Here is a 23,315-nt window from a genome sequence, read left to right as displayed (position 1 = left end):
AAAGTGAATCGAGAGGGGAGGAGGAAAACAAGAGGATGTACTAAGAAACATAAGCAGAAGTTTGTTGAATGTCGTTAAGGTGTTGTTTACAAAATTCCTCTTTCTTGCAGGAAGTATTATATCGGTCAAACGGGGCGGTGCGCGAATGACCGCTTGCGGGAACATTCGAATCGGGTTAAAAAACAAGCTGCTGATAGTCAGTTATCCATTCATTGTAAGAAATGCAAGTGCCACTCAATTTTTGAAGATACCACTTTCTTGTCAAAATACCGTGATGAATGCGCGCGTCTCATTTCAGAAGCCTATCACATCCATAACAGTGGCGAGGCATGTGTTAGCCTCCCCTCGATTTCCCTCCTTCCAAAAGAGATCAAATTCACGTCTGATTGATCGCCTCTTAGCCTCTGCGCAGGCTGAGTATTCCAATCTATTTGTTTGTCATTGCTTTGGGATAGTGGTGAAGTATATATGCTGACTGAAGAAATAAAACACATTTGAATCTTTGAATCTTTATTCGACATCAGACTTGTTACAGATGTCCAGAGCACAGACAAAAAGCCTCAAAGGATTGGGCTTGACGAGGGTCTGTGCCCCTTCGTCGGATGTTTGTTTATAGTCAAACAAACAAGGATACTTAGCAGCGGGAGTAGCACAGAACTTATAAATTATTATAAAGAACATGAAATGAGAGCAAGGTGTAGATCAAAGGAAAAAGCAAAAAAAAATAGTACAGCAAGAATTTTTTTCCGAATCATAACATACTGTATGTAATGCGCAGTGTACGTGCGACAAAGACCAAATAATTGAACAAAGCACTGGCAGTCACAAGGTAACAAAGTATTCACATGACATTTACAAGTGCAAAAATAAAGCAAGGATGCCAGAAACCAGGGTAACAAAAAATAAAAAAGAAACATCGGAGCGTGATGGGCAATGTCCAGTTTCTACTATTTGAAAGGCATGCACGATTATTCATTTGTGTGATTATTGTGCAACTGTGTTTAAAAGAGTTGGTAGCGTATGCTGTAACATCTGAAAACCATAGTTAGTGCGTGCGCGTGGAACTTGCCATTTTTCAGAACGTCTTGTGTTGTAGTGGTTCGTATTTAACGTTAAGTTGGAGAATTGTTCGTAAGGGTTTCTATGCTGTCTAACTGCTGCCCTGTAGCGTTTTAGTAAAATGGTTTTGTAGATATACTGCACTGTTGCAATGTTCAGCTGCTTGAAAAGTGGGCTAGTGTGGGAATCATATGTAGAATTAGTAATCGCGCGTACGGCCTTTTTCTGAAGTAAGAATAGTTTGTTCAAGTTTGATGTAGTGGTAAGTCCCCAAACTAGGTGGCAGTACTGTAAATGCGACAAAAACAGGGAATTATAGATCAGCAACTTAATGTGAGTAGGCAAGACGGAACGGAGTTTTGTAAGAATGCCAGCAACAGGAGAAATTTTGCTCGAAACTGAGTTAACATGGAACATGGTTATCCCAAGACAAAGTTTCACCAAAAATTACTCCCAGACTTTTGACGGTAGGAACTATTTCAATAGGAGTGCTACCAATTATTAATCTATCATTTATCTCAATTATCTTGTTTCTAGCTCTGAAAAGGATAGCTTTTGTTTTTGTTACGTTAATGGCTCAAGAATTGGCTAGGCTCCAGTTATGAAGTTCACTTAGAACATGATTGGCTCTGGATATTAAAAGTATTAGCTGCAGTAAAAAATACACTTGTATCATCCGCGTAAATTATGAATTCGGCTGAATCGGTAGTGTTGACAACGTCATTTATGTAGAGGTTAAAAAGCAGGGGTCCAAGAATGCTACCTTGGGGTACACCACATTTTATTTGTTGAGTGCAGGATGCCTTATTATTAATTGTAACATACTGTTTTCGATGCTGCAAGTAGCTTGTGATTAAGTCCAAAAATATTCCTCGGAAACCATAAATTTCGAGCTTTTTTATTAAGGTGTCATGATTAATGCGATCGAATGCCTTAGAAAAGTCTATAAAGATGCCAAGTGTGAGTAATTTGCTTTTTGTGAGTAATTTTGTGAGCTTTTTGTGAGCCAAGTGTGAGTAATTTGGTTGTTAGTCAGCGCCATGGTCCTGTGTTCTTTCTTGTCCTGTCTTTTTAGCGCTGTTTTTTCACTCGTTATCATGAACCAACCCGCCCAAATGCGTACCTTGAAGTCCTTGTTCATAGCGTCTCTTGCTTTCTCGCTGAAAGTCCCCTTCGGTAAAACGACAAAGCCACTTTCTTTGTCGGACTGCAGCAGACTCAAGTTGTGATCTCGGAAGTAGGTCTCAGAAGTAGCAGGGAAGTCATTTCGTAATGGGCAATGCAAGCCGGCTTGTATGAAAATGAGAAGGTGGCCGGACATTTTTTTTTTTTTTTCAGATGCGACGCTCAGAGCATCTCTTATCGGCGGCCCTGTCCTTCCTGCGTGCGTCCGTTGTTGTCCGCGTGCGTCCGTTGTCCGCAGCCACTCTCCCCCTCTCCTCCCGATAGCGAACACTCTCGCGAGGGGCATTGGATTGGATTGGCTTGGCTTTAATTGGATTGGATTAAAATGGATTGTGTTGGATTATTTTGCGTCATAGCCGTGGCAGGCGCACTGGCGCCGGGGCGTGCCCAGGTGAGAGCGTGTGCGGCCCAGCGCGCTCTCACTACGCCGGTGGGCGGCGCTGCGCGCGGTGCTGCGCATGTGCAGTACTCTCTCTCTCCGCGGTCTCCTGTCCTTCGGGCGCGCTGCGCATATAACCGGTGGCCGCTCTCCGGTGGCCTTTCGGTCGATGGTTGCTCTCCGCTTGCGCTTGAACCCCCCTCAGCGTCGCATCTCACCAGGGTTCCCGCGAGGGGAGGTGGGCATAATTTTTTTCTATACTGGGTGTTGTGACTCCCCCCCCTTCCCCACCACCGACAGATGACGCTAGGTGGCTTCCGAATGGTAAAGTCGTGGTTCAGGGCACTTGATTGTAGTCCCGCAAGGAAAATGTCGATTTTTGGATCTGAAGACTGTCCCGTCCGCCGATGTCGACTCTTCCGTTCATGTCAAGGTCTACACATGTCCTGAGCGCTACGTTTTCCCGGGTAGCATGCTGTCCTTTAATCGCTGTCCGTCACTCGTCCGTCTTGGTTCTCTACTCCGATGCTTTCAACTTCCCAAAAATGAGGAAAAAGTTTCGAGACCACTCCATCTCTGCTTTCCAGAGTCTGCAGCAGCATGATGAAGCCTGCTTGTTTGGATACTAGGTGGGGCGGTGTAGAAGTCACGGTTTCCGCGTCGTTTTCGCTACTGTATGAGGCGCACAGTGATGCTGCGTGCCTTCTCGAGCACTTTCCGCATTTTAACTGGCTTCTTCAGTCTTCCGCCAAGTGGCCCTGCTTGAGGCAACTGAAGCATCTTCCAGCTTTGGCTAGCATCTCCTTTTTGCGGAAAAAGCTGAGTTCTTCGGCATCACAAGCTTCGGCAGTGTGCTGTGAGAGAACAAGCACCGCTGCGGCCTGCTCACTGTGCCTTTCAAAGTAGTAGTCGTTGGTACGTCCGGTGGAAAGCTGCGTTTTCGTCCATCTTCTGAGGTTCGATGAAGGTTTTGTGTGGTGCGTTCAGCAACTGCCTCCCGACAAGTTACCTGATGGTCGAAGAATTCCAAGCGCAGTAGAAGCTCGTGCTCGGGCGGGGCCGTTCGACCGGTTGAGTCGCCGTATGGTTTCGATGAAGCGCCACCTGGGGAAAATGACGTCTTGTGCCCTTGATGGAACCGCAGGACCTTGTCTGTCGGTAGGACCTTTACCAGAATTTCACGCAGCATGGTGCAGTAGGTCGTGCAGCTCATGCCACGCGCCTTGAGGCGTCTTCGGATATGGACCTGGACCCGATCATAAAGTTGCCTCAGTTGTCGGACGTCGAATGACGACGACGCTGGCTTCAAGTCCAGGAGGCCTCGCAGATAGCCTTGCACAATGGTGCGGTCATTTCCGAAGCGCCTCTTCAATATCCCGATGCCGTCCTTGTAGCAGTCATCGGTAGCTTGCACTCCAGATATGGCTGATGCAGCTGCTGCAGTCACGAGGCTGCTCAAGTAGTTGAACTTGTCAACCGTGCTGTGCTCGTCGTTGCTGTGGACGGCTGCCGAAAACTGCGTCCAGAATCGCTGCCACGGTCGTCGGTTCCCGTCAAATTTGAGGAGCTCTGGTTGGGGAAGCTTGAATTTGCCAGTTGTTGATGGGTGGACAGTCGTCGGGCGTGGCGTGGCGTAGAAGACCGGCATTCTTGCAGCTTGAGACGAAGATTCCCGGTAGTGCTGAAAACTTTGTCGTGGTATTGCCCAGCGTCTATCGTCTAGCTGTCCACTAGGTCATCCCGAGTCTCATCAAAGATCGCCTCGTCCAACTTCTGTATCTGGCCATAAAATGCGCCGATCAGCTCGAGCAGTACACTCACCGCTCCTGCCGTCGCCTCTCTATTTCCCCTTATGTGGTCATCCAGTTGCGCCCGTAGGCTGCGGCGTCTTCAAAGCTGTCGTTCCGTTCGGTCGCGCGCAGTTGAGAACTCGCCAAAATCGCAGGCGCGGCGTCTTTTTCTCGGCTTTCGCGGCTCCCTGCGTCGATGGGCTTGGCGTCGTCATGAAGTCCCGGGTTTCGGCACCATGTGTTGAACCTGTGGGTCCTCCAGCTGCGGCGCGATGCTCAGGAAGCGGAGCGACACGTCTTGATGGTATGGATTTTTAATGGAATCTGCTAGAAAGCGGGCGCGAGCCGGCGCAACCACGAGAGCATGCGACAGCTCGTGAGGAGCATAGCGACAATGATGATGACTAGCGTTGCCTGCTACAATGGGGATGAAGAGGAAGTCACAACACTGGGAATTGTTTTTTGTGCGGCGGCAAAACACGCTCCACAGAGAGCGTGATACGACACCAGCAGAGACTGTCGTCAGGGCCAGCCCTAGAACGGTTCCGCTAGAGTGAACTCGAACACAGAGTGGTTCAAACGAGCTGACAAAAAAAAACTCCATCGCATGCCCCCGCGCGAGGGACACGAGTAAATGCAGAGCATTGGGGGTGGTCACGTGGCGTAGGTTGTGGTAGTTGGCGGTGGTAGTTGTAGTTGTTGTTGTCGTAGGGGTTGGGTAGTTGGGTTGCGAGACGAGAAAGAGAGAGAGCGAGAGACGAGAGACGTAAGTACGTAACGTGTCTCGCTCTCGATTGGATGGATCCGCAGCTCGACGCTCGACTGGCGGCGGCCTCTCGTTCTCGACGCTCGGGATCGGCCGCTCGACGCTGACGCTTCGCCGCTGCCTCTCGTTCACGGCGCTCGGGATCCGCAGCTCGACGCTCGCGTTGCGCAGACACGTCTCGTTGCCCTAGCGAAGGATCCGCGGCCTGACGTTGACGTTTGGCCGCGGCTTCTCGTGCACGAAGTTCGGCGTCGGCAGCGCGCTTCAGACGCTTGCGTTCGGCGTCGGCAGCGCGCCGTCTCGCCGCCTTGTCTTCTGCCGCCGTCGATGAAGAGTCGAAGGAGCACGATGTCTTGAACTGGTACTGCAACGCTGACGTTGGCTCGCGTCGCGGTACTGGTTGAAGGTGTTGCTTCCATCGCTTATGAACTTCGACGACGACCAAACTCGAGAGTAAGCAGAACAGAGCGCAGGAGTAGAATGGAGTGAGCCGCGCCGATACCCGCTTTATATTCGTAGCGCGCGCAGTAGAGGGAGAGGAGGTAGCATCTGCTGCTGCAACGCCTCTTTCAGCGCCGGAGCACGCGCATGGGCGCCCGCACCTGTTGTTGAGAGCGAGTAGGAGCGGGGGAGGGGCGCACGTGCTGGCTGGCTGCGGACGCCGATCGCCAACGGACGGGTGACACTGTGAGTTAAAGAAATGCTCTGCATTTAAAATGAAGCGAAATCGGAGTAACAAAAGGAGAATCCGCCCAAGTCTTGCGATCGTCTCGCCACGACGCGGAGCCGAGCGGAAGTTGCCGCTTAACCTAGGCGTGCGGGGCTGGAGCTACAGCGAGCGCGCGAAATTTGAGACACATTTGTGATTGTAAAAAGGTAGAGTTTATGCACTAATCAATAAAGAGCTCACGAAAGTGGGCCTAAGCTTAAAACAATGGCGAAAGTACGTTTAGAAGTCAGGCGCGGATCCCTGGAGTTTTCGGAGACAAGGAGATCTTGAAAGATTGCGGGATGATCTGATGCAGATCTCGTTCCTGGTGCGCGAACCAGCGTCATTGAGTTCATTTGCGTCATTATTGGGTTCCAAATATATCTTGCTTGTTCTTTCTAATGTGCCCGCATTAGACTAAGCATACATTTATTCTTACAAAGTGTTGTCACTGACACTTCCGCGAGTAAGCACTGTGGAAGGTTTCACAGTACGCGCACGGGCGTAGATTTCATGTGGTTGACCTTCCTAGTGCTTACGAAATAAAATAAAGGTAATATTGCGGGATTAGGGGGGGGGGTTGTGGCTGTTAGCTACCTTGTAAAACAACAGTGGGTGGTGGTTGCTTGTCTTCTTCCTTTGTTGTGCATTTTTTCCTGGTAATTGAGGACTTGGACGTTTTGGCGGTAGATGAAGAACACTAAACTGATGTGACAGGGGATGGGGTAAAGTGCCGACAAGTGTTTGCTACGAGCTCAAGGCCCTGCGGCTTTTCCCCCGCCTGCGAAACACATGCTTTTGAAAGCATGCACGTCATGCTGTTGTGCTTGCGTATGATGTGGCACTTGTTATTTTTGTACTTAAGTACGCAACGGCAGCAGAGACCACAACAAAAATGTCAAAATTAAGCGCATTGAAAAAACGGTACTCAACGTTTACATGCGAATACGCCTTTGGTCCATGTTTTCGTAAGTACAGCACATTGTTGCAAACAGCATTTCAAGGCTGTGAATGCCAATTCGTGCATGAATCCTAGGGTTTAAAAGGACACGATACACGCAAATGGCAGAGAAACAAAAGTAATAGGCACTCGAAAAATGGAAAGGACCCTCGTTGCATTTCAGATTGCTCTTTAAGAGTTTCGTGGCTTTGTGGGCTGGCAATCCTACTTAGAAAACGTGTTGAAAGGATCGTAACTTGACCTCGTAATTGCCTGAGAGTTAAAATCCCCTCTTTTTCTCACCCTGCCACCAGCGTTAAATGAATGCAAACGCTATACCAGGCACATACTACAAGTGCCACACTGAAATATTTGGCAGCTACGGACTAGAACACTACGTCGTCTTTCGTACATGCGCCCCTTGTAAACGATGACATGAAACCTCATAATGGCACAAACAGAACATTGTAAACATTTGTGGCCCAAGCTTATGCTTGTCGCTCATCAGTCAGAAAGTGCATTCTATAATTCCTGCTGGCTGCACGTGTCTACAGCTGTTCTCTTGTTTCTCCTCTTCCTTTGTTTTGAAAACGTGAAACCGGAAGTGAATAAATTAGCGAGCGACATAGGTGTACGCTGGCTGGTCTCTCTTAGCCTCTACTATATAAATGACGGGAAATTGAGACACGCAAGAATACAACAAAATCATACTGAAAGGGCAAACCACACACACAACGAAAGAGTGCACCAGCTTATGAGCACCTGCTCTTACTCCTGTCACGCGCTGCCTTCCGTCTTGCAGTGCGTGATCGGTTGACAGCCTTCACAAAAATGCATGTGTGCGAGCAAATAAAAGCCCATTACCCGCATTGTCAGCTGATGGCGGAGTTCGTCACAGCCAATTATTCCAATTTCCCGCCCTTTCAAAATTTAAATGACATCCATGATGCTATCGGGTGCATACGAGTAGTGCCGAAGCATTCGGTGAATTTGTCTTCAAGGAACGTAATATACCCCATAAGGGAGACATATCGGTACAGCAGCTCGCCTTAGTCGCAGAGTTTATTCGGTTCAGCTGGGCTAAATCTGTGGTCTGTGTCGTCCTTGGAGCACAGAAGTAGCATTTTGCATGCAGTGCACTTTAAGGGGAGCAGGTATTTGCTCGCTCCGCATCCGCTATGTAGTGGATAAGCCTACGATCACTTTTGGCTACCGCGTAAGCGGTCATCTTCTGAGACAAAGGGTTGGAGCAGTTGCTCAGCAGCGTCAAATTCCAGGTTACCGATTAATTCATCGACTAAAGCTAGCTTGCTTTTGTTTTGTAGTGGGTGTTGTGTTCAGGCCGGGGCCTACAACAGATCGCAGAACTGCTAGCTAAGCGTTCCCCTTGTCTAGAGACCGAGCGAGGTTGCAGAAGCTGATGCAGTTTGCACTAACAAGAAATTTTTGGGGCGTCGGGTGATCATTACTACCACCGCACTGCCTGACGACCCAAAAACATTTTCAGCGGGGTCCTGGTTCATTTTGGATGTTAGCAAATACAGGAAGCCTGCGTGCTTCATCAAGTTATCCAGTAGCGATAGAGTGCTGCTAATGGTTACCCTAAGATCGGTAGCTGTGGAGACACTTAAGAAGCCCCGTGTACCGCTTGCGTGGGTCTCCCTTTCCGTTAGGTAGGCGACAAAACGAACGAGGCTATCCGCTGCTGGTGAGTCACACAGAATAGCGAGGTATGATCTACGGGAAGGCATGATCAAGATGATGCTGCTGATCATCCTGGAAAGAAGAAAATATGTAAACACCTTATCCTGGATGTATGCACTAATTGCTACCATGGTGTACGTTTTGTATCCCCAGAAACCGATGTACACTAGACCTACAGGTGCGTGTCGGTGGAAGAGATTCCGCCGTCAGATCAGTTGCGTAATTATTCACGTGCGACCGTTAAGCGCTTTATTTTAGTATCTGCTAAGACACCTCGAACAGGTTCATCATGCTGACTAAACTTTGCATTTAGCCCACCACTTCATTGTGTTTTTAAAAAGCTTTAAAACTATGGCAGTACTTGTATGAACACGTGTTTGTCTTCCCATCGCTGCGCCTAAGGCATAAACATCCATATTAAGGCAGTAACTATTTTTCAAAAATTTCTTAGGTGAGTTACCGCTGCATCCTCCCTGTCACCCAGTAAATGCATATGGTGTGTTTTTTGCATAACATTAACTTCTAGTTAGCAAGTGAAATGCCAGTTAAAATACGTTTTGACACTTACTCGATGAAACGTATCGTAGTCTTACTGCTGCCCCATGTTGGTTTCAACTCCTCCTTGAAGAAACGAAGCCCACGCAGAACTTGGTCTCAAAAAAGCTTGTAGGCGTAAGTTACGCATTTCCTGAACACCATACATGACCCGAGGGGTGACGCTGCTCCCGTGCATCGTCAGCGCGTCTCTGACGATATCGAGCGATATCACACAAGTTTTCAGAAGTTGGCTCGACAGAAATTTGGTGCAACGCTCGAATAATAGGCACTCTGATGACAGAAGATGAGGGGTACGAAAGTGACTTTAAAAATAAACTATTTAAGTAGGTTTGCTGGTATGTGCGTTTGAAATGAACCATATATATGTTAGTTTCAGGGTTTGGTATGTACGTGTCTGTGATGCTCATACCAACTATTTCATTACGAATCTATTTTTTCGCTGGGTATATATTCGACTTCACATTACGAGAGTTCACATCAGCCGTGTATTTCAAGCAATAGCTAATATACCAAAATTACTAAAGGACGCGCTCTTATCCAGCCATCAGGGGTATCGAAGTCATGCTCCACAATGTAATTGCGCAGGCACTTGTTCAAGCGCGGAAAGTCGGACACGAAATGCAAAGACCGACCTGGGTCCTTGGGATACCTGATACCGGACGTGCTCGGTTGAAGTCGCCTTGATTCCCAAGACTTTCCACATTTTGTTATTCCACGAGGCGCCGTCACATGTTACGAAGTCAACGAGGAGGCTGGCATCTTCCGCGAGAATAACCGCCTCTATTAAATTTTTGGCTAAACCAGGGGTGAGACAGCTGCGCATATTGCGCCTTTCTGATACAATTCTATTTTCCTGCGCCAAGCTGCTCCAAAAGCACAAAAATGGCGAAAATTGCGCCAAACTGCTCCAGAAGAGCCTTAACGGCACGGATTTTGATGCTCATATCAGTTTCGGCGGAGACGAAAGCCTCCCGCATCCCGGTCACCGCTTTTATCGTCGGTCAATCGCAAACACAGAAATGGCACAAATAGGAAGACTGAAACGAAGCAAGCAATAGTGTCAAAAACTCTATTCGCTTTTCGTCCGGTTTCGCTGAAACGGCCTTCTCGATTAGGCATTGCTGTGGCAACAAACATGGCCGCCGCCTGATCTGGCTGCTACCAACGCGCTCAGTGCGTATCACCGATATTTTCCCTGGTTTATTTTACGCTATCAGCTGGGTTCCAGACTATTCATTCTTGGCTCTGAACAGTGATGTTAATGCGGGGATATGGTTTGAGATTGGTGCCAGATTACGGGAAGTTGGGCGGCTCGAAAAAAAGTTCATTGAAATGTGGGGCCTACGACTTCGGCGTGGTTTGTCCTTGAGTGCGAAACGCGGTGCGCGCTTCTATAATCGGGTTCGTGAAGTGAATTTTTTTTGGCTTGTTGTGCTGTTGTAAAATGCTGAGGTGTTGCTGTGCATCGAAGCGCGATCGCGAGCCTCAGGGATGGAACGGTCGACACGAAAGTTGCGGGCTGTGCTGCGGCGCCGCGACCTGTTCAGGCAGCGCCCAATAGCTGCAGGACTACACGGTTGCCATAGAACGCGAATATAACATTTGATGTATGCAAAGTGAAATTTAATGCCAAAATCTAGGGGGCTAAACATTAACGCTACTCAAGTGACCATGGGGTGAACCTGCGCCCTTGGGACTGAAACGGGTAGGCTGGTTGGGCTATGCGCCCGTTAGCTCGAAGCTGCTCAACTGTTGCCATGACTACAGTCGTTCGTACAACACAGCCTGGGATTACAAAAATAATAATTTTAGCATTAAAACAGCAAAAAAACACCGCAATTGCGGAGCCCTTAAATTTGATAAGAGTTTTAGCAGTCCGTCTGTTCTGTCGTGTACATAGTTACCGTGCTCACCGGGACTCGTCTGAGCACTTGGGCATTCGTAGCCGTAGGGAGATTAGTTGCGCGGATCTGCCTTCGCCTTGTCCGCGCCTCCTCGCCCTTCCGCGCGCGTAGGCGCAGACCGGTCCGGTGAACCCGGTAACAAAGTAACCAAAAGAACAGACGGACTGCTAAAACTCTCTAATGTTAACGGCAGTTTTATTGTCAGTGTTGAGTGCAGGCGCAACACAATATCACCAGTTAGGAAAAAGGTAGTGCAGTTAGTACTTTGTGATACTCTTAAAAACTCTTTCAGGTAAGGCTGTTTGAGTGTTCTGTGTATTCAAAACTGACTAAAATGTGCACTTTACCCTGCAAATTGCTGAAATAAGGATTTTTAAGCTCACAAGACGGTGTATTAAATGTCCCTAACTGCTCCAAATCAACATTCTTCTGCTCCAAAATCGAAATTTTGCTGCTCCGAAAACTGCTCCCAAATCTGTTTGGGCTGTCTCACCCCTGCTAAACGTTCTTCTACGTTTCCGTGAGTTGCGAACACCGCAAATATTTGAGTCCACTCGCCAGCAAACGGACTAAACATGATTAGGATTCCGTGGTCGCAGGTTCATGTTTCTGGCTGTTGGGCGTAAATCTTCCGAGCTTGACAAATCCTTCGATTCGTGCTGATGGCGTGACAGACAGATGTTCATAAAGTTTAATTTCGTCAACAAGGAGCCCTCCGTGCAGTGGGAAAGGATCCCTGTTTTTGGTCACTTCTTTGAGTGCACAGATCAATTCAGTACAGAAACCGAAGTCCGTTCTGTATGACGCTAGGCTCTTACTGAGCGTGTTTTTATAAAGGAAGGACGAGCGTTTCGTTTTTCCGCATATGTCCGTACAGCTTAGGGCTCTTGATGACCATTAGTATGCACTGCGGTACTGAATCTTGGGTGAAATCCTACCCTTGAGGGCTCTGTCCCCTGGATGCGCGAAAAAATTAATGGCGGCTTGTTGTTGGTTTGTTGAAGGTCCATGGTCTTTTCGTTGAACTTATCTTGTTTCATTTCCTGATTTTTTTCCTCATCGTCTTGACATGTTCTTTGAGGCTCCCGAGTTGAATTTTCATTCTCCGGTGTCTTTGCCAAAAAGCGTTCATTTGCGAAGACTTCCTTCGGGTAGCCGCGATGGTCAATTTTGCCGTGTATTTGTCGCGCATCAGCAAGAGCCTTGCCCGGCACACATGCCTTCTGAAAAGACAAAACAGAAGCTATGAGCAGCCGAAGGGACAACCGAAGTTAAGTTTAGAATTTTTTATTGCTAATGCATGACCGTAAGCAATTTCCTCGCACCGGTGCAGAAAGATACCCCATATACCTTGTGGAAATATTATTGAAACTACTCCCATTACGAGGGCCCGCATTGCCCGCGATCCCTTCCGGTGCACCGTACCTGTCAAAGCCGTACTTGTCAGAGACGGGCGAGCACCGGCTCTGACAGGTATGACGCATGTTGCTCGCTTAGCACCTTGGGCTTGAAGCGGCCACGGTATTCCCAATTGCGCGTAATCGGCGTTCGTACCGGGAGTCGGATTTGCATGCACCCTCTGGCTTTTCGTTCCCTGCCAGCGCAGATGATTTGAGTTATAGGTTGCTTAGTCGAGTGATCCGTTCCGGCTACCGCAGGAATCCGTCACCCGCAGCAGCAGCTGCTGCTGATTCTGTGCCACGCACTGTCGGGCTTTGTGGCTTGATCCATACGGCCGGCAGGCACCCCAATATCTGCCCCAAGGCTAGGAGTGTTCTGCTACGGCTGGTTACTGTATCGTAAAAAATCATGAACTATAACTGGTTCTGAGGGGCTATGTAGTTCGTTTTTCCTGAGTGACTGCACACGCGTTGCGAGGGCCGCCTGCCTTACGGTTTCGCTCGCTGGAACCCGTGGTGGGCACATTGGCAGCCTGGGCTGCATCACACTGGGTAGTTCCAAGCTAATTCTTCTAAGGCCCCATATAAATCTCGTGACCTATCAGAAGTTCACATATGCAAGCTCCCCACCAAAAATAAAAAAGGCTGTGGCTATAAACTGCAAACCAAGTACATTTCAGCACACTATTTTGCTTCCTGCGTACGAGTCGTCCACCGAGGGTGCAATCAGGAGGTGATGCCGAGGTCCGTTGGCTTTATAGTGAACGGCGACTAATGAGTTGCATTAGGGATTAAGTGCAGAAGTTAACTACAAACTTCTTGCGGGAATCGTCAAGTGCAGTTGTACTGAAAGTTCACGCATTTATAAAGAAATGAATGATGGGTTTTTGTTCTCCACGACCCTCATAGAGAGAGAAAAGAGAGAGAGAGAAGTCCTATACTACCGGTTATCCGTCGACATGCACAGGGACCACGCACACTTGGTAAGTAAGCACTTCTTATTTTGTATTTGGAGATTAGGCGCTTAAAAAAATTTGGTATGCGCGTGGTATGATTCCGCACTCTTATCTCTTAGCATACATACCTTCTTCGACGACTTGGCTTTTGCTGTAGAAAAGCTGTTTGTACGTGCGTACAGAAGCTGCTAGTTGCCCAGTGAGCGGGAATTCTACCCCTTGGAGGCTCTCCTTGGTCATTGCTCCGCGACACAAGTGGGGAGAGTTCACTGTTTTCTTCCCCGCTTCGGCCTGCGGCAAAGACTGCTTACTTTTCACTGCATGAGCTTTTCCAATGAGGTGCGTTCTACAAGAAATTCCGGCCTTCGCACATTCAACAAAAATGATTTTGTCGTGGTAAATTACTCGAGTCTTTGGTCAGCCCTGCTGTTCCACAGCATACGCCGTCAAAGTTTGGGAAGGACAGTTCTGTCCAGTCTGGAGGAGTACAAATTCGGCTGAGCACATCAGCATCAGGCATATCATTCGTGCGCAGGGGTGCCTCACCAATCTGCTTGAACTGTTCGTTGCTTTCGAGGCTTTCTGGATGGTCAGTTCTTGGGACTTTCGAAGAAAATGTTGCTCTGGCTGTTAAGGTGCACGACATTTCCTTTTCACCTGCTGACATCCGCCTAGTGTTCGCTCGTGGATTGTGTTCGTGTGCACCGTTTGAAAAGCAAGCTGGTCTAGGCCTGTTGCATGTTCAGGTGCCGCCGTAAGCTTGCGTCGATCTGAGGGCACGGCTCCTGTAGCCTAGGTTGGTCGTGCATGGGCCATTCGCACCTCTCGGGCATTTATAATGTGCACGTAATGCCGCTTCATCGATTAGGGAGAAAAGTGTAACTCGCAAGCTGCGCTGGAATCCGTCAGGGATTTTTCTCCCATTGGCAAGTTTTTCCCCATTGCTTTCTAAGGCGTGGGCTCTTGGCATTGAAAACAGTGAAAGGTTGCTCTGGCTGCCTCTGTTCCTGTAACTCCTGTCGCAGCCTGGAACGCAGCACGAAATCTGCTTCTTTCGCTTCATTGCCTAGGGAAAAAGCAATAGCAAAATTTCAATTCCGTGGAAGCATTCGAGAAAGCCGAAGCTATCTGAGGGTCTTGCGAATGTAGCAACTTGCAGTTTTCTTGCGAAGCGAACCAGAAATATCTCAGCCGTAAGCCACATTGAGAATTGTTACTTCGGTGCCTCAAGCTTTTCCGTATGTTCTATAAATTGAACTGCATTGGTAATTTTTCCGAACTTTCTGGACATAAATTCCAAGATCTTTCGATGTTCGAGACATAAGTATCACTACTACATGTCTTGGTACAAAACTTTAGTACGTCATTATACAACCATCACTTTGGCGCGTTTTCAAAGACATTTTCTGCGATTGAGGGCCGTTATGGGCAGTTGTTTTATTACATTGCGGCGCGGTGGGAGCTAACCAGACAACAAGCGCCAAGGGATACGGGAAAATATGAAACAGCCTTACAATAACCGTCTGAACATATAACTCTCGTGCAGCGTAAATATGTGCACTGAAAGGGCAGCGAGTGCATCTAGTAAGCATTATGGTCTTACAAACAAAACGAAAGAAAACGAAGTTTGTGATTGCACGCTTTCTGGTTCGAAAGCAGTTTTGTTGGAAATGATTGCACAGAAAATAGAGGGCTGGGCAGTTTTACAAATATTTTAAAGGAAGAACGCGGGCCGTCATAAAAATTGCACTGGGGCTTTCTCGGCATCCCGCCTTCCCACCCACGTCCGGTATCCTTCTATTCTTAGCTTACTTGCTCAAGCTTCGGCTCTTCGCTCAACTTCTGAAATGATCCAGGACACCACCCACTCGCCGCTTTGGCAGTTTGTCCAACACCTTCATTGAATGCTTGAGAAACTGCATTTGACAAAACTGGCCGGTCGCACGCTTGCACTGACATTGGTATATTAGCTAGCATATAACCATTCATTTGTACTGTCTGGAAGACTGTGTTACGTTGTAATGTGGGCTCTGCGTCTTAAATATTCAAATGTTCACTTGCCTTTATGACGGGGACAGAAGTAGCCTGCAGACTGCGATGCACGACGTCGGGATAACTCCGCACGCATCAGGCCGTTACCGTTACAAGTTATCAGACGACACATAAAAGGAGTTTGTTTGTTTATTGCTTTCTAAAATAAACAAAACATGTTGAAATATATTCCGAAGCGTAGTGTTCAATCACGTTGCGAAGTTTGCCCATCATTTATTGCAATATAAATTTAATAGGAAGTTGCCCCAGTACGCGTAAGGCAGAAAATTTGTCGTCTGCATTAGGGTGGGTGCGCGCCGTTTTTCTGCATAGGAACAGGCGCCTGCGGATACTCGGCAGAGCTGAATGAAAACAATCGTTTATATATCCAGAAATATAATCAGTGTCAGGTCTGGCAATGACACTAAATCGGTTCATTTACACGCATTTGATCGCTCACAAAGCTTTCCTTTGATTACAGCCGCGGTGCTTCGCATACATTCAGTATGCCGTACGGTATACGAAATCTTGCATACAACTGTTGCACTTTATATGGTAAAAGCAGAGCATATGAAATAAGTGATAGTATCGCTTTGTAGCAGTCTTGCAACGTTTTATTTAAAAAAATAGTGTGCACAGGTACCGCAAGCGAGAATCGAACACGGGTCTTTTGCGTGGGAAGCGAGTATTCTACCACTGAGGTACGTTTTGAAGTTTTGAGATTGCAGCGCCCCTTGCGGATTTTACCCGATTTTGCTTCACTTTTCGTGTATTAAAAGTATAGGCGTTTGGACCACTTTGTGTTCTAGTTCACTCTAGCTCCGCTGTTAAAATTGTCACGGGGTGACGAAATACCATCGCTTCTCGCCGGCAGTTTCTCACTGACTCACGTCGGCGTCAACTTACCGTTAGCGCAGTCGTCGTAAACGCAGCACAAAGATATCCACACTCCACTTGACACAAGGATCGCGGCAACTCGGCCGGAAAACGATGCCATCGGTGGGACGGGATTATCGTTCCGTTGGGCACACCATTCCAAAATGCCACAGCGGAGTTAGCGGATGCAGCAGCTACACGTCGCGTGACACAAACCGTGAAAGGCTGCGTCAACATGCAAATGGGCACGCCTCTTCCACAAAGTCTCGTTTTTCTTTACTGTTTTTTTTCTTCTACTGCTTCCTGTGGAAGCGACTTAGATCCTGTTCGACACCTTCCCTCTCCCTCCTTTCAACGCAAAGCCCCATCAGTGTTGTTTGAGCACCTATAGGCCACTGGTGTAGCTACCACGCTGTCGTCGCCCACCCCCAGCGCGTGCATGGAACGTTTATCGCAACGCCCTGAAACGGCACAGAATTATGGCTTTATTCTCTGTTTTTATGTTTTCTTTACTGTTCTTAGTACATCTGCCTTTTTTACATCTCCGCCTTCCGTCGCAGAGTAGCATGTCGACAAACTTCCCTACGTTTTTCTCGGCAATTGAGTGCCTCTCTGTCTTTGTGTCTCCCTTATTGAAAATAGCAAATCTTGTCTATTAATTCTTATTGCCAACTCGTTTGCCTTCCTGTTGTCCAGCCTCAAAAAATAAAAACTAAAACACACACAATAGTTGTAGTCAAGTGTTCGACGGAAGCTCGCGTGGTAAATTTTACTTACGTTTCATTGTGAACGAGAAGTCCGTACAGGTTCCGAAACGTCTGTATACTTTTTTTGACTTGGTCAGTGACTGCATTACGGTTTCTTCAAACAATAGTTGAGTTCCTATCCTCGCACGTTTAGTCCTGCGAAAGAAAAGTAGACCCCACTGTCGCCTGAAATATTTCATTGACTACTGCCCGTTCTTCGCCAAATCGTACGCCGCCTGTCTATCTGTGTTTTCTCTTCAGGTTAAGCCAAAACCGGCTAAACGTCAACAGAACGTTAGAACGTGAACAGGCACAAAACCTGGCTTAGTCAGGACACACTCATTTCGCCCGCTGCATTTGCACGACAATTGAAGGAATTTCAACCATGAAAAATGAAGGGGAATTCCAGGAAGTGAAACCGTATTTTGCGTAATCGTGCTTTTATTTATGACGCCAATATATCATTATTTTCTGATTCTTTGCCTAATTATTAGGGATATTTTACAGCAACGGTTCATTTGTCTCGGTTTTCTCATTAAGCGTGCGCGGCAACTTCGGCGTAGAAGAGAAATTTTTACGGAAAGAGTATGGTTACAGAAAACAGCTAAAACTCTTCTTTTATCGAAGCTGTCTCGAAACAAAATAGATTACGAATGTCCGCTAATGCCACTCTAATGTTACGCTGAGTTCTTGGACTAGCACGGAACTAAGAAAATCCGGGTGTAAGCGTTAGGCAATGCATGTCTACGAGTATGCAGCTATATGGGCACCTGACGCTGTGGTACTAGTACGACTCACGCGAAGCGGAAACATCAGGCGGTAAGCATCCATTAATGCATTAATGAGAACATGTGTTTTCACCCTAGTTAAGCCCAACGTTACGCAGCCCACATGAGGCCTAACAACGTGGCGAGATTCCGTTCCCTTGTTCGTAGGTAAAAGACAAGAATTTTCTGGGCGCACCCAGCGCCATCTACTTCTTCGATTGCAACACTCCTTCTGTTCTCTTATGAAACTTTGAAACGAGCTTCGCTGTTCTGCCTCAGTATCCTTGAGGAAGGATCGTGGGTTTTCTAATGAACACCTCGGGTTCAAGCCCTCAATGCCAATATGTTTCCCCAGACGCATGATTTTTTAATTTCAAAATGGTTTCTTAGCTCAATTCTGCGCATTCTTTTCGTAGATAAACGTGGTTTGGTGTAGGTTGGTGTGTTGGTGGGGTGCGGCATATCAACACGTTTAATTAAAGGGACCCTGCAAAAATTTTTCCAACTTTTTTTTTTGAAATCTTACATGCTTGCAGAACAAAGTCGCCCCACCCGCCGCGGTGGCTCAGTGGCTAAGGAGTCGTGCTGCTGACCACAAGGACGCGAGTTCGATTCCCGGCACCGGCGGCAGCTTTTCTGATTGAGGCGAAAAGCAAAAATGCCCGTGGGTACGAGATTTCGGCGCACGTTAAGTTAGTCAAGAATGAGCCGGAGCCCTGCACTACGGCGCGCCTCATTGCCTGCGTTGCGTCGGCGCGTCAAATCCTACAATCAGTGAATAAATCAACGAAGTCCCCCAACACACCCAGATATGGGGGGTCGCAAAGTACCTCAGCCAAAAATTACTGCTCTATGCCGATCAGATGACTTGGAAATTCGCTCAAAAGATTTTTGTCTCTTTCATTGTCTTGACGTTCTTTGACCGCCCGAATTACGCCACTAAGGACATGTAGCGGCTGTTGGCCAGTTTGCCTTCAGTTGCACCAATGTGCTTTTCGATAGCAAGTTTAACAATGAAGCCACAAAAACAAGGCAGAAACAGAAGGCGTATCTGGCGCGACGAGCAAATCACGCAGTGCCGCTCTGTGGTGGGGATTACTATAGCTTTCGCAGTGCTTCCAGACGCGAAGGAAAGAGTGAAAGCGTTTATTGAAAGTGTTGCAAGGTCATTTTACCGCTTTATATTGCAGCGGAAGGGCCGGGTTTGTACCTATCCGGAAATGGAATGTCGCAACGACGTGCGAGGCAACGTACAGGCGTTTCCTAGTGAGCATGCACCACCAAGTGACACATGGTGCTATCCAGGGGCACGTTTTAGCATGTACCGACGTGCTTCTGATACTCTATTTTACCAAGCCTGGTCTTATGGGGACGTGGCTTCGCCTCTGGATAGCGAGCACGCGAAGCCGAGTGAGAACACATTAGGTGTTTTGTACTTGAATATTTTCTTATATTGAAATATAATATTTGGATTACGCGTGAAATTTATTCGAGAGATTTGTGCGCTATAATGGGGATTTAGGGCGGTGTATTTCCCTTTCGATAATCTTTAGCCACACACTTTTTGTTCGTGTTTCTTGTTTTCTATTTTTATGTCGGTTTTGGCTACTATTCTTGAAAATTTCCAATACCGTCGTTGTCGTCGTCTTGGGTGGGTTTTGGGTCAAACTTTTTTTTCATTGGGATAGTTTGTTTTGCCGCCATACGGTTAGTTTCGGCTCGCCGTGTCGATCAGCAAAGGGTGGCTGAGTTCATAGAGTTTCTTAGTAAGTATACTAGAGAGGAAACTGCGCCTGGGAATCCATGTCGGTGTTGGGGGTTATGGAAGACACCCTCGTTGGCTTGGCACGGCTATTGGATTCTTAAGCGTCTTGGTGGGTTTGTTTTCCTCACTATGTTTTTCGGGATCTATGGGCTGTGCGTCATTGTCATAGAGTAGTCATAGGCGCGGCAGCCGAATTCTTTTGTTGTGTTGTAGCTGTGTGCCATGGTGTGTTTGTTGAAGAGCGGGGTGTGCGTGATCATAGGGTTTGTTACAATATGCAAAGAAACTCTATGATCGTGCCGAACATTGATCATGGTGGAGTGAAAGAAACGCGTGGCTGCATCTTTTCCTGCCTCTCGCCTAATAATACCTCGCCGGTCACCAGTGGACGCCAGAAAGCCATACGAGGTAAGCTGTCTTCCTTGATCGTTCACGCTTTTCTTTTGTTTATTCCATGCCAATGTAGGTGGTAAGAGCCGTTCTCCTACCTGTTTCAGTAAAATGAGTTGAAACTTTAACGTGTCTCGGATTGTAGGTTGCCGGAACTGTTGGTGCGCATTTATGCGTAGTACAACTCTTAGCGAGTGATCAGTGTTAGCGCTCGCCATTTTCTTGGTTCTCCTAAGATCGCGACAACTGTGAAATGTAGCTCCATTTGTATCTATGGCCTACGTGATCAGTTGGGACTGTACGAGCGTTCTTTGTAATGGCTAATTGTATGTGCTTACTTGTCGGATGCGCTCGACGAATAAACATATCTAGCGGTACTATCTTGCGGCCCTTGCGGCTACGCTAGTTGTATGTGTTTACTTGTCGGTTGCGCTCGACGAATAAACATAGCCAGTCTTACTATCTTGCGTCCCTTGCGGCTACTTTGGACGTTGTGGTGTAGTAACGATCAAGGTGATCGCGGGAGCATCGATCGACGGGACTTCTACGATGCATAGCGCCCGATTTCGGAATTTTTGAAATAAAGATAACGCTGCCTTCTTCCCGGCGTAGTCTGTTGCATGATACAACTATTCTACAGCCCGAAATATAGCGCTGGTGCTTGTTTTTTCTCCACTAGAGTGAAAAACCTTCAAATCGAACCCGACTGCGCATTAATTTGTTCAGAAGTTAGCTCTATTTTGCTTAGAAACAAATGAAAACGTTCCTTTGTTTGCATTGCACTCGTCGATTTATCAGAGCAAGCAGTCCAAGGACTGCCTTCGGGCAGGAGGTCCCGTGGGGCTACACGAAAAAGCCAAGAGCGCGACCGCGACCCCAGCAGTCCGCGGACGGTCCGAGACTGATAATCGATGAGTCCCACTATGAAGGCCTATCAAAACGTAAGTGTTCATGACCATAGCTGTGCTTGATGTTTACCAAACTCTCGCGTCACTACTAACACTTCCCAGTACCAGCTCTCACAGGGGTGGCTTTAGTGAGGTTTGCACACGGGCGGTTGCACGTGCTGTTGCTCCAGTGCCTGCACTTTAGGTGTCTTCAATGTCATCTGGTATATCCAAAGAATTTCGTGAAGGCAGCGTCTTATATCATTTTTTTCCCGTAAAGTATTAATATTGAGGCAGTCGATGCACTTCCCGCTATCCACAACAAGGTCGTACTGGCAAATTGCCTAAATGAATAGCTGTTAAGCCAATTGTTGGCATTGTTTCAGTGGTTATTTGTAGGCTGAAAAATTCAAGCCCGTTTTACCCTATTCACGTGGGTGACCAGCTAGCTGAGCTGTAAGCACCTGGGGTAGTACGTGTATCTTCCATGCGCCGCACTCTTGAACCTGACCTTGTCAGCCCTTTCAGGAAGGCACGCATCAACACAACCACTGCACGTTCTTGCTTCACGCACCACGGACGCACCGGTTACCGAACTTCTGTCACCACACCATCGAATGCGCAGTGTCTGTCCAGAAAGTCCCCCTACAATTTCCGTGTTCCTGGCGCTGGAGCTGTGGCACGGCACTGCACAGTAAGGAATCCTTGCACATCCAGTGGTCTTGAACCTGACCTTGTCAGCCCTTTCAGGAAGGCGCGCATCAACACATCCACTGTACGTTCTTGCTTCACGCATCACGGACGTACTGGTTACCGTAAAATCGTTCTCCCACCACAGTCTGTCGCACACCACACCATCGAACGCGCAGTGTCGGTCCAGAAAGTCCCCCTGAATTATCACTGGAATGTTTACACAGTAAGTATGGCTGAGCCTCCGTGTGATGAGTAATATCCACAGCCGCTGCTCCAGCAAAACACAAAGGGCTTGCAGGCAGTCGCGTGTCATAGCGGCTGCATTTGTCTGTTATTCATGGATAACTATATCACAACACAAGAAAGCTGGTGGACTTGCCAACAGAAAGTATAGGTGGTGGGTGTTGTAACCAGTGCATCTGGCCTGTCAATTTCAGACATTTAAATCAAGAAATCAGGCAAGAATAGATTCTTCTTTGTGGCATTAGGAGCAATCACTGTTGGGCAAACGCACCCGCTTTGTGAGAATGTGCCTAATGTATGTGCCCCTACTTCGCTCAGTGATCTGCCGTGAAATTGCCCGGACACGGAGCACTATGCGTTTTGGGATCACCACATTTCCCAGGCTGATGACGTGATGAGCCTCATCGTGGTACTGCTCGAGCTGCTGGAGCATGGTAGGGTTCCGCTGGAGGAGCTCCCGAAAAGCCCGGAGCGTGAGCCGATTCACTTGCTCCCCAGGGGTAGGTGGGCTTCGGTGCAGGACCTGCTCAGCTGCGTGAAGGGCTGCGTGCACAAAGTGGGAAGGCTCTATAAGCCCACCGTTGTCCTTGAGTAAGGTCAGCACAGCTGTGATGCTGGTGGACACAAGGAGTCCTGCGCATTCGGCACAGTGTAGGTGCTTGGTCACGCTTCGCACTACGAAGCCGCCGAAGTACTTAACTACATCGCTTGCAAATGTAGGCACACCGAAGTAGTCATGGTCCAGCGCAGCTGGTACCACTGCTGCTTCTGGGTCCGCAGCCTCATCACTGTCTTCGTTGCAGGTGCTGTTGCTGGCCCCTTGGTTCCTGGCCAACATGATGCCTTCAAGCTGTGGGGTCACATTGGCGTTTTGTGAGCCGTCCACAGCTGCATGTACCAGGCTCCTTCGGTGTGCGTGGCGGAACTCTGAAGCTGAGGGGTTGTTGTTCCAGGCACCCCGTTGTCGGACGCAGCTGAAATACATATCCAGTGCGTCCTGGTCCAGGTTGGCTGTACATATGTACCTGCATGCACAGAATGTATGATTGCAGGTATTGCACCACTTTTCATGGTTATTTGTACCTTGACTTGTCTGTAAGTCACTCGGAACTAGCACAACAGGTGTTCATTGCGGTGTTGCTGAATGCGACTCATGCAGGGCTCTAGGTGCCTTTGCGTCATTCGGAATTATTTTATCTGTCGTAAATATGTCCGTTCCTTCACGGTAACCTTGCACATGGCCTTACACTTGCATTATAGTGATGGAATTGGCGTGCATTGCGGTACTGAGGTGTCTAATCTGCCCCAATTCACAACAGTCCAGTTGCTGTGCAGCCATTGTGTTGAACCAGCCAAGCACTTTTTACCTAAACCTGCACACTCTTGTCTTGTTTAAAACAACCGGTTTGATTCATACAGCACTGAACACCTCTTGTACATGAAGGAAAAATTGCGAATCATGGAGAAATGTTCTGGTGTCTCTAGGGGCCACGAGACGAGTGCTGAATTTAATAGGTTTATTACAATGGAAGCTCTCTTATCTGCATCATTTTCACACCTGACTATT

The 23,315-nt window shown here is 47.8% G+C and overlaps 1 protein-coding gene across 1 annotated transcript in view; it reads right to left on the bottom strand.

Moving 5' to 3' along the window:
- The window catches only part of LOC144145041 (uncharacterized), a 44,636-nt gene extending 28,039 nt beyond the window's left edge, over positions 1-16,597 (bottom strand). The window contains exon 1 of the mRNA XM_077676540.1: positions 16,288-16,597. Coding sequence (XP_077532666.1) covers positions 16,288-16,378 — 91 coding nt within the window. The 5' untranslated portion in view covers positions 16,379-16,597. The remainder of the gene's footprint in view (positions 1-16,287) is intronic.
- Positions 16,598-23,315: the final 6,718 nt, after the last annotated feature.

This window comes from Haemaphysalis longicornis, unplaced genomic scaffold, assembly GCF_048455015.1.
Source record: "Haemaphysalis longicornis isolate Haplotype H1 unplaced genomic scaffold, Haemaphysalis longicornis Haplotype H1 scaffold_7, whole genome shotgun sequence".
Taxonomy (NCBI): Eukaryota; Metazoa; Arthropoda; class Arachnida; order Ixodida; family Ixodidae; genus Haemaphysalis; species Haemaphysalis longicornis.
Note: the sequence above shows the minus strand (reverse complement) of the source record. Positions and strands in the feature narration are given on the sequence as shown.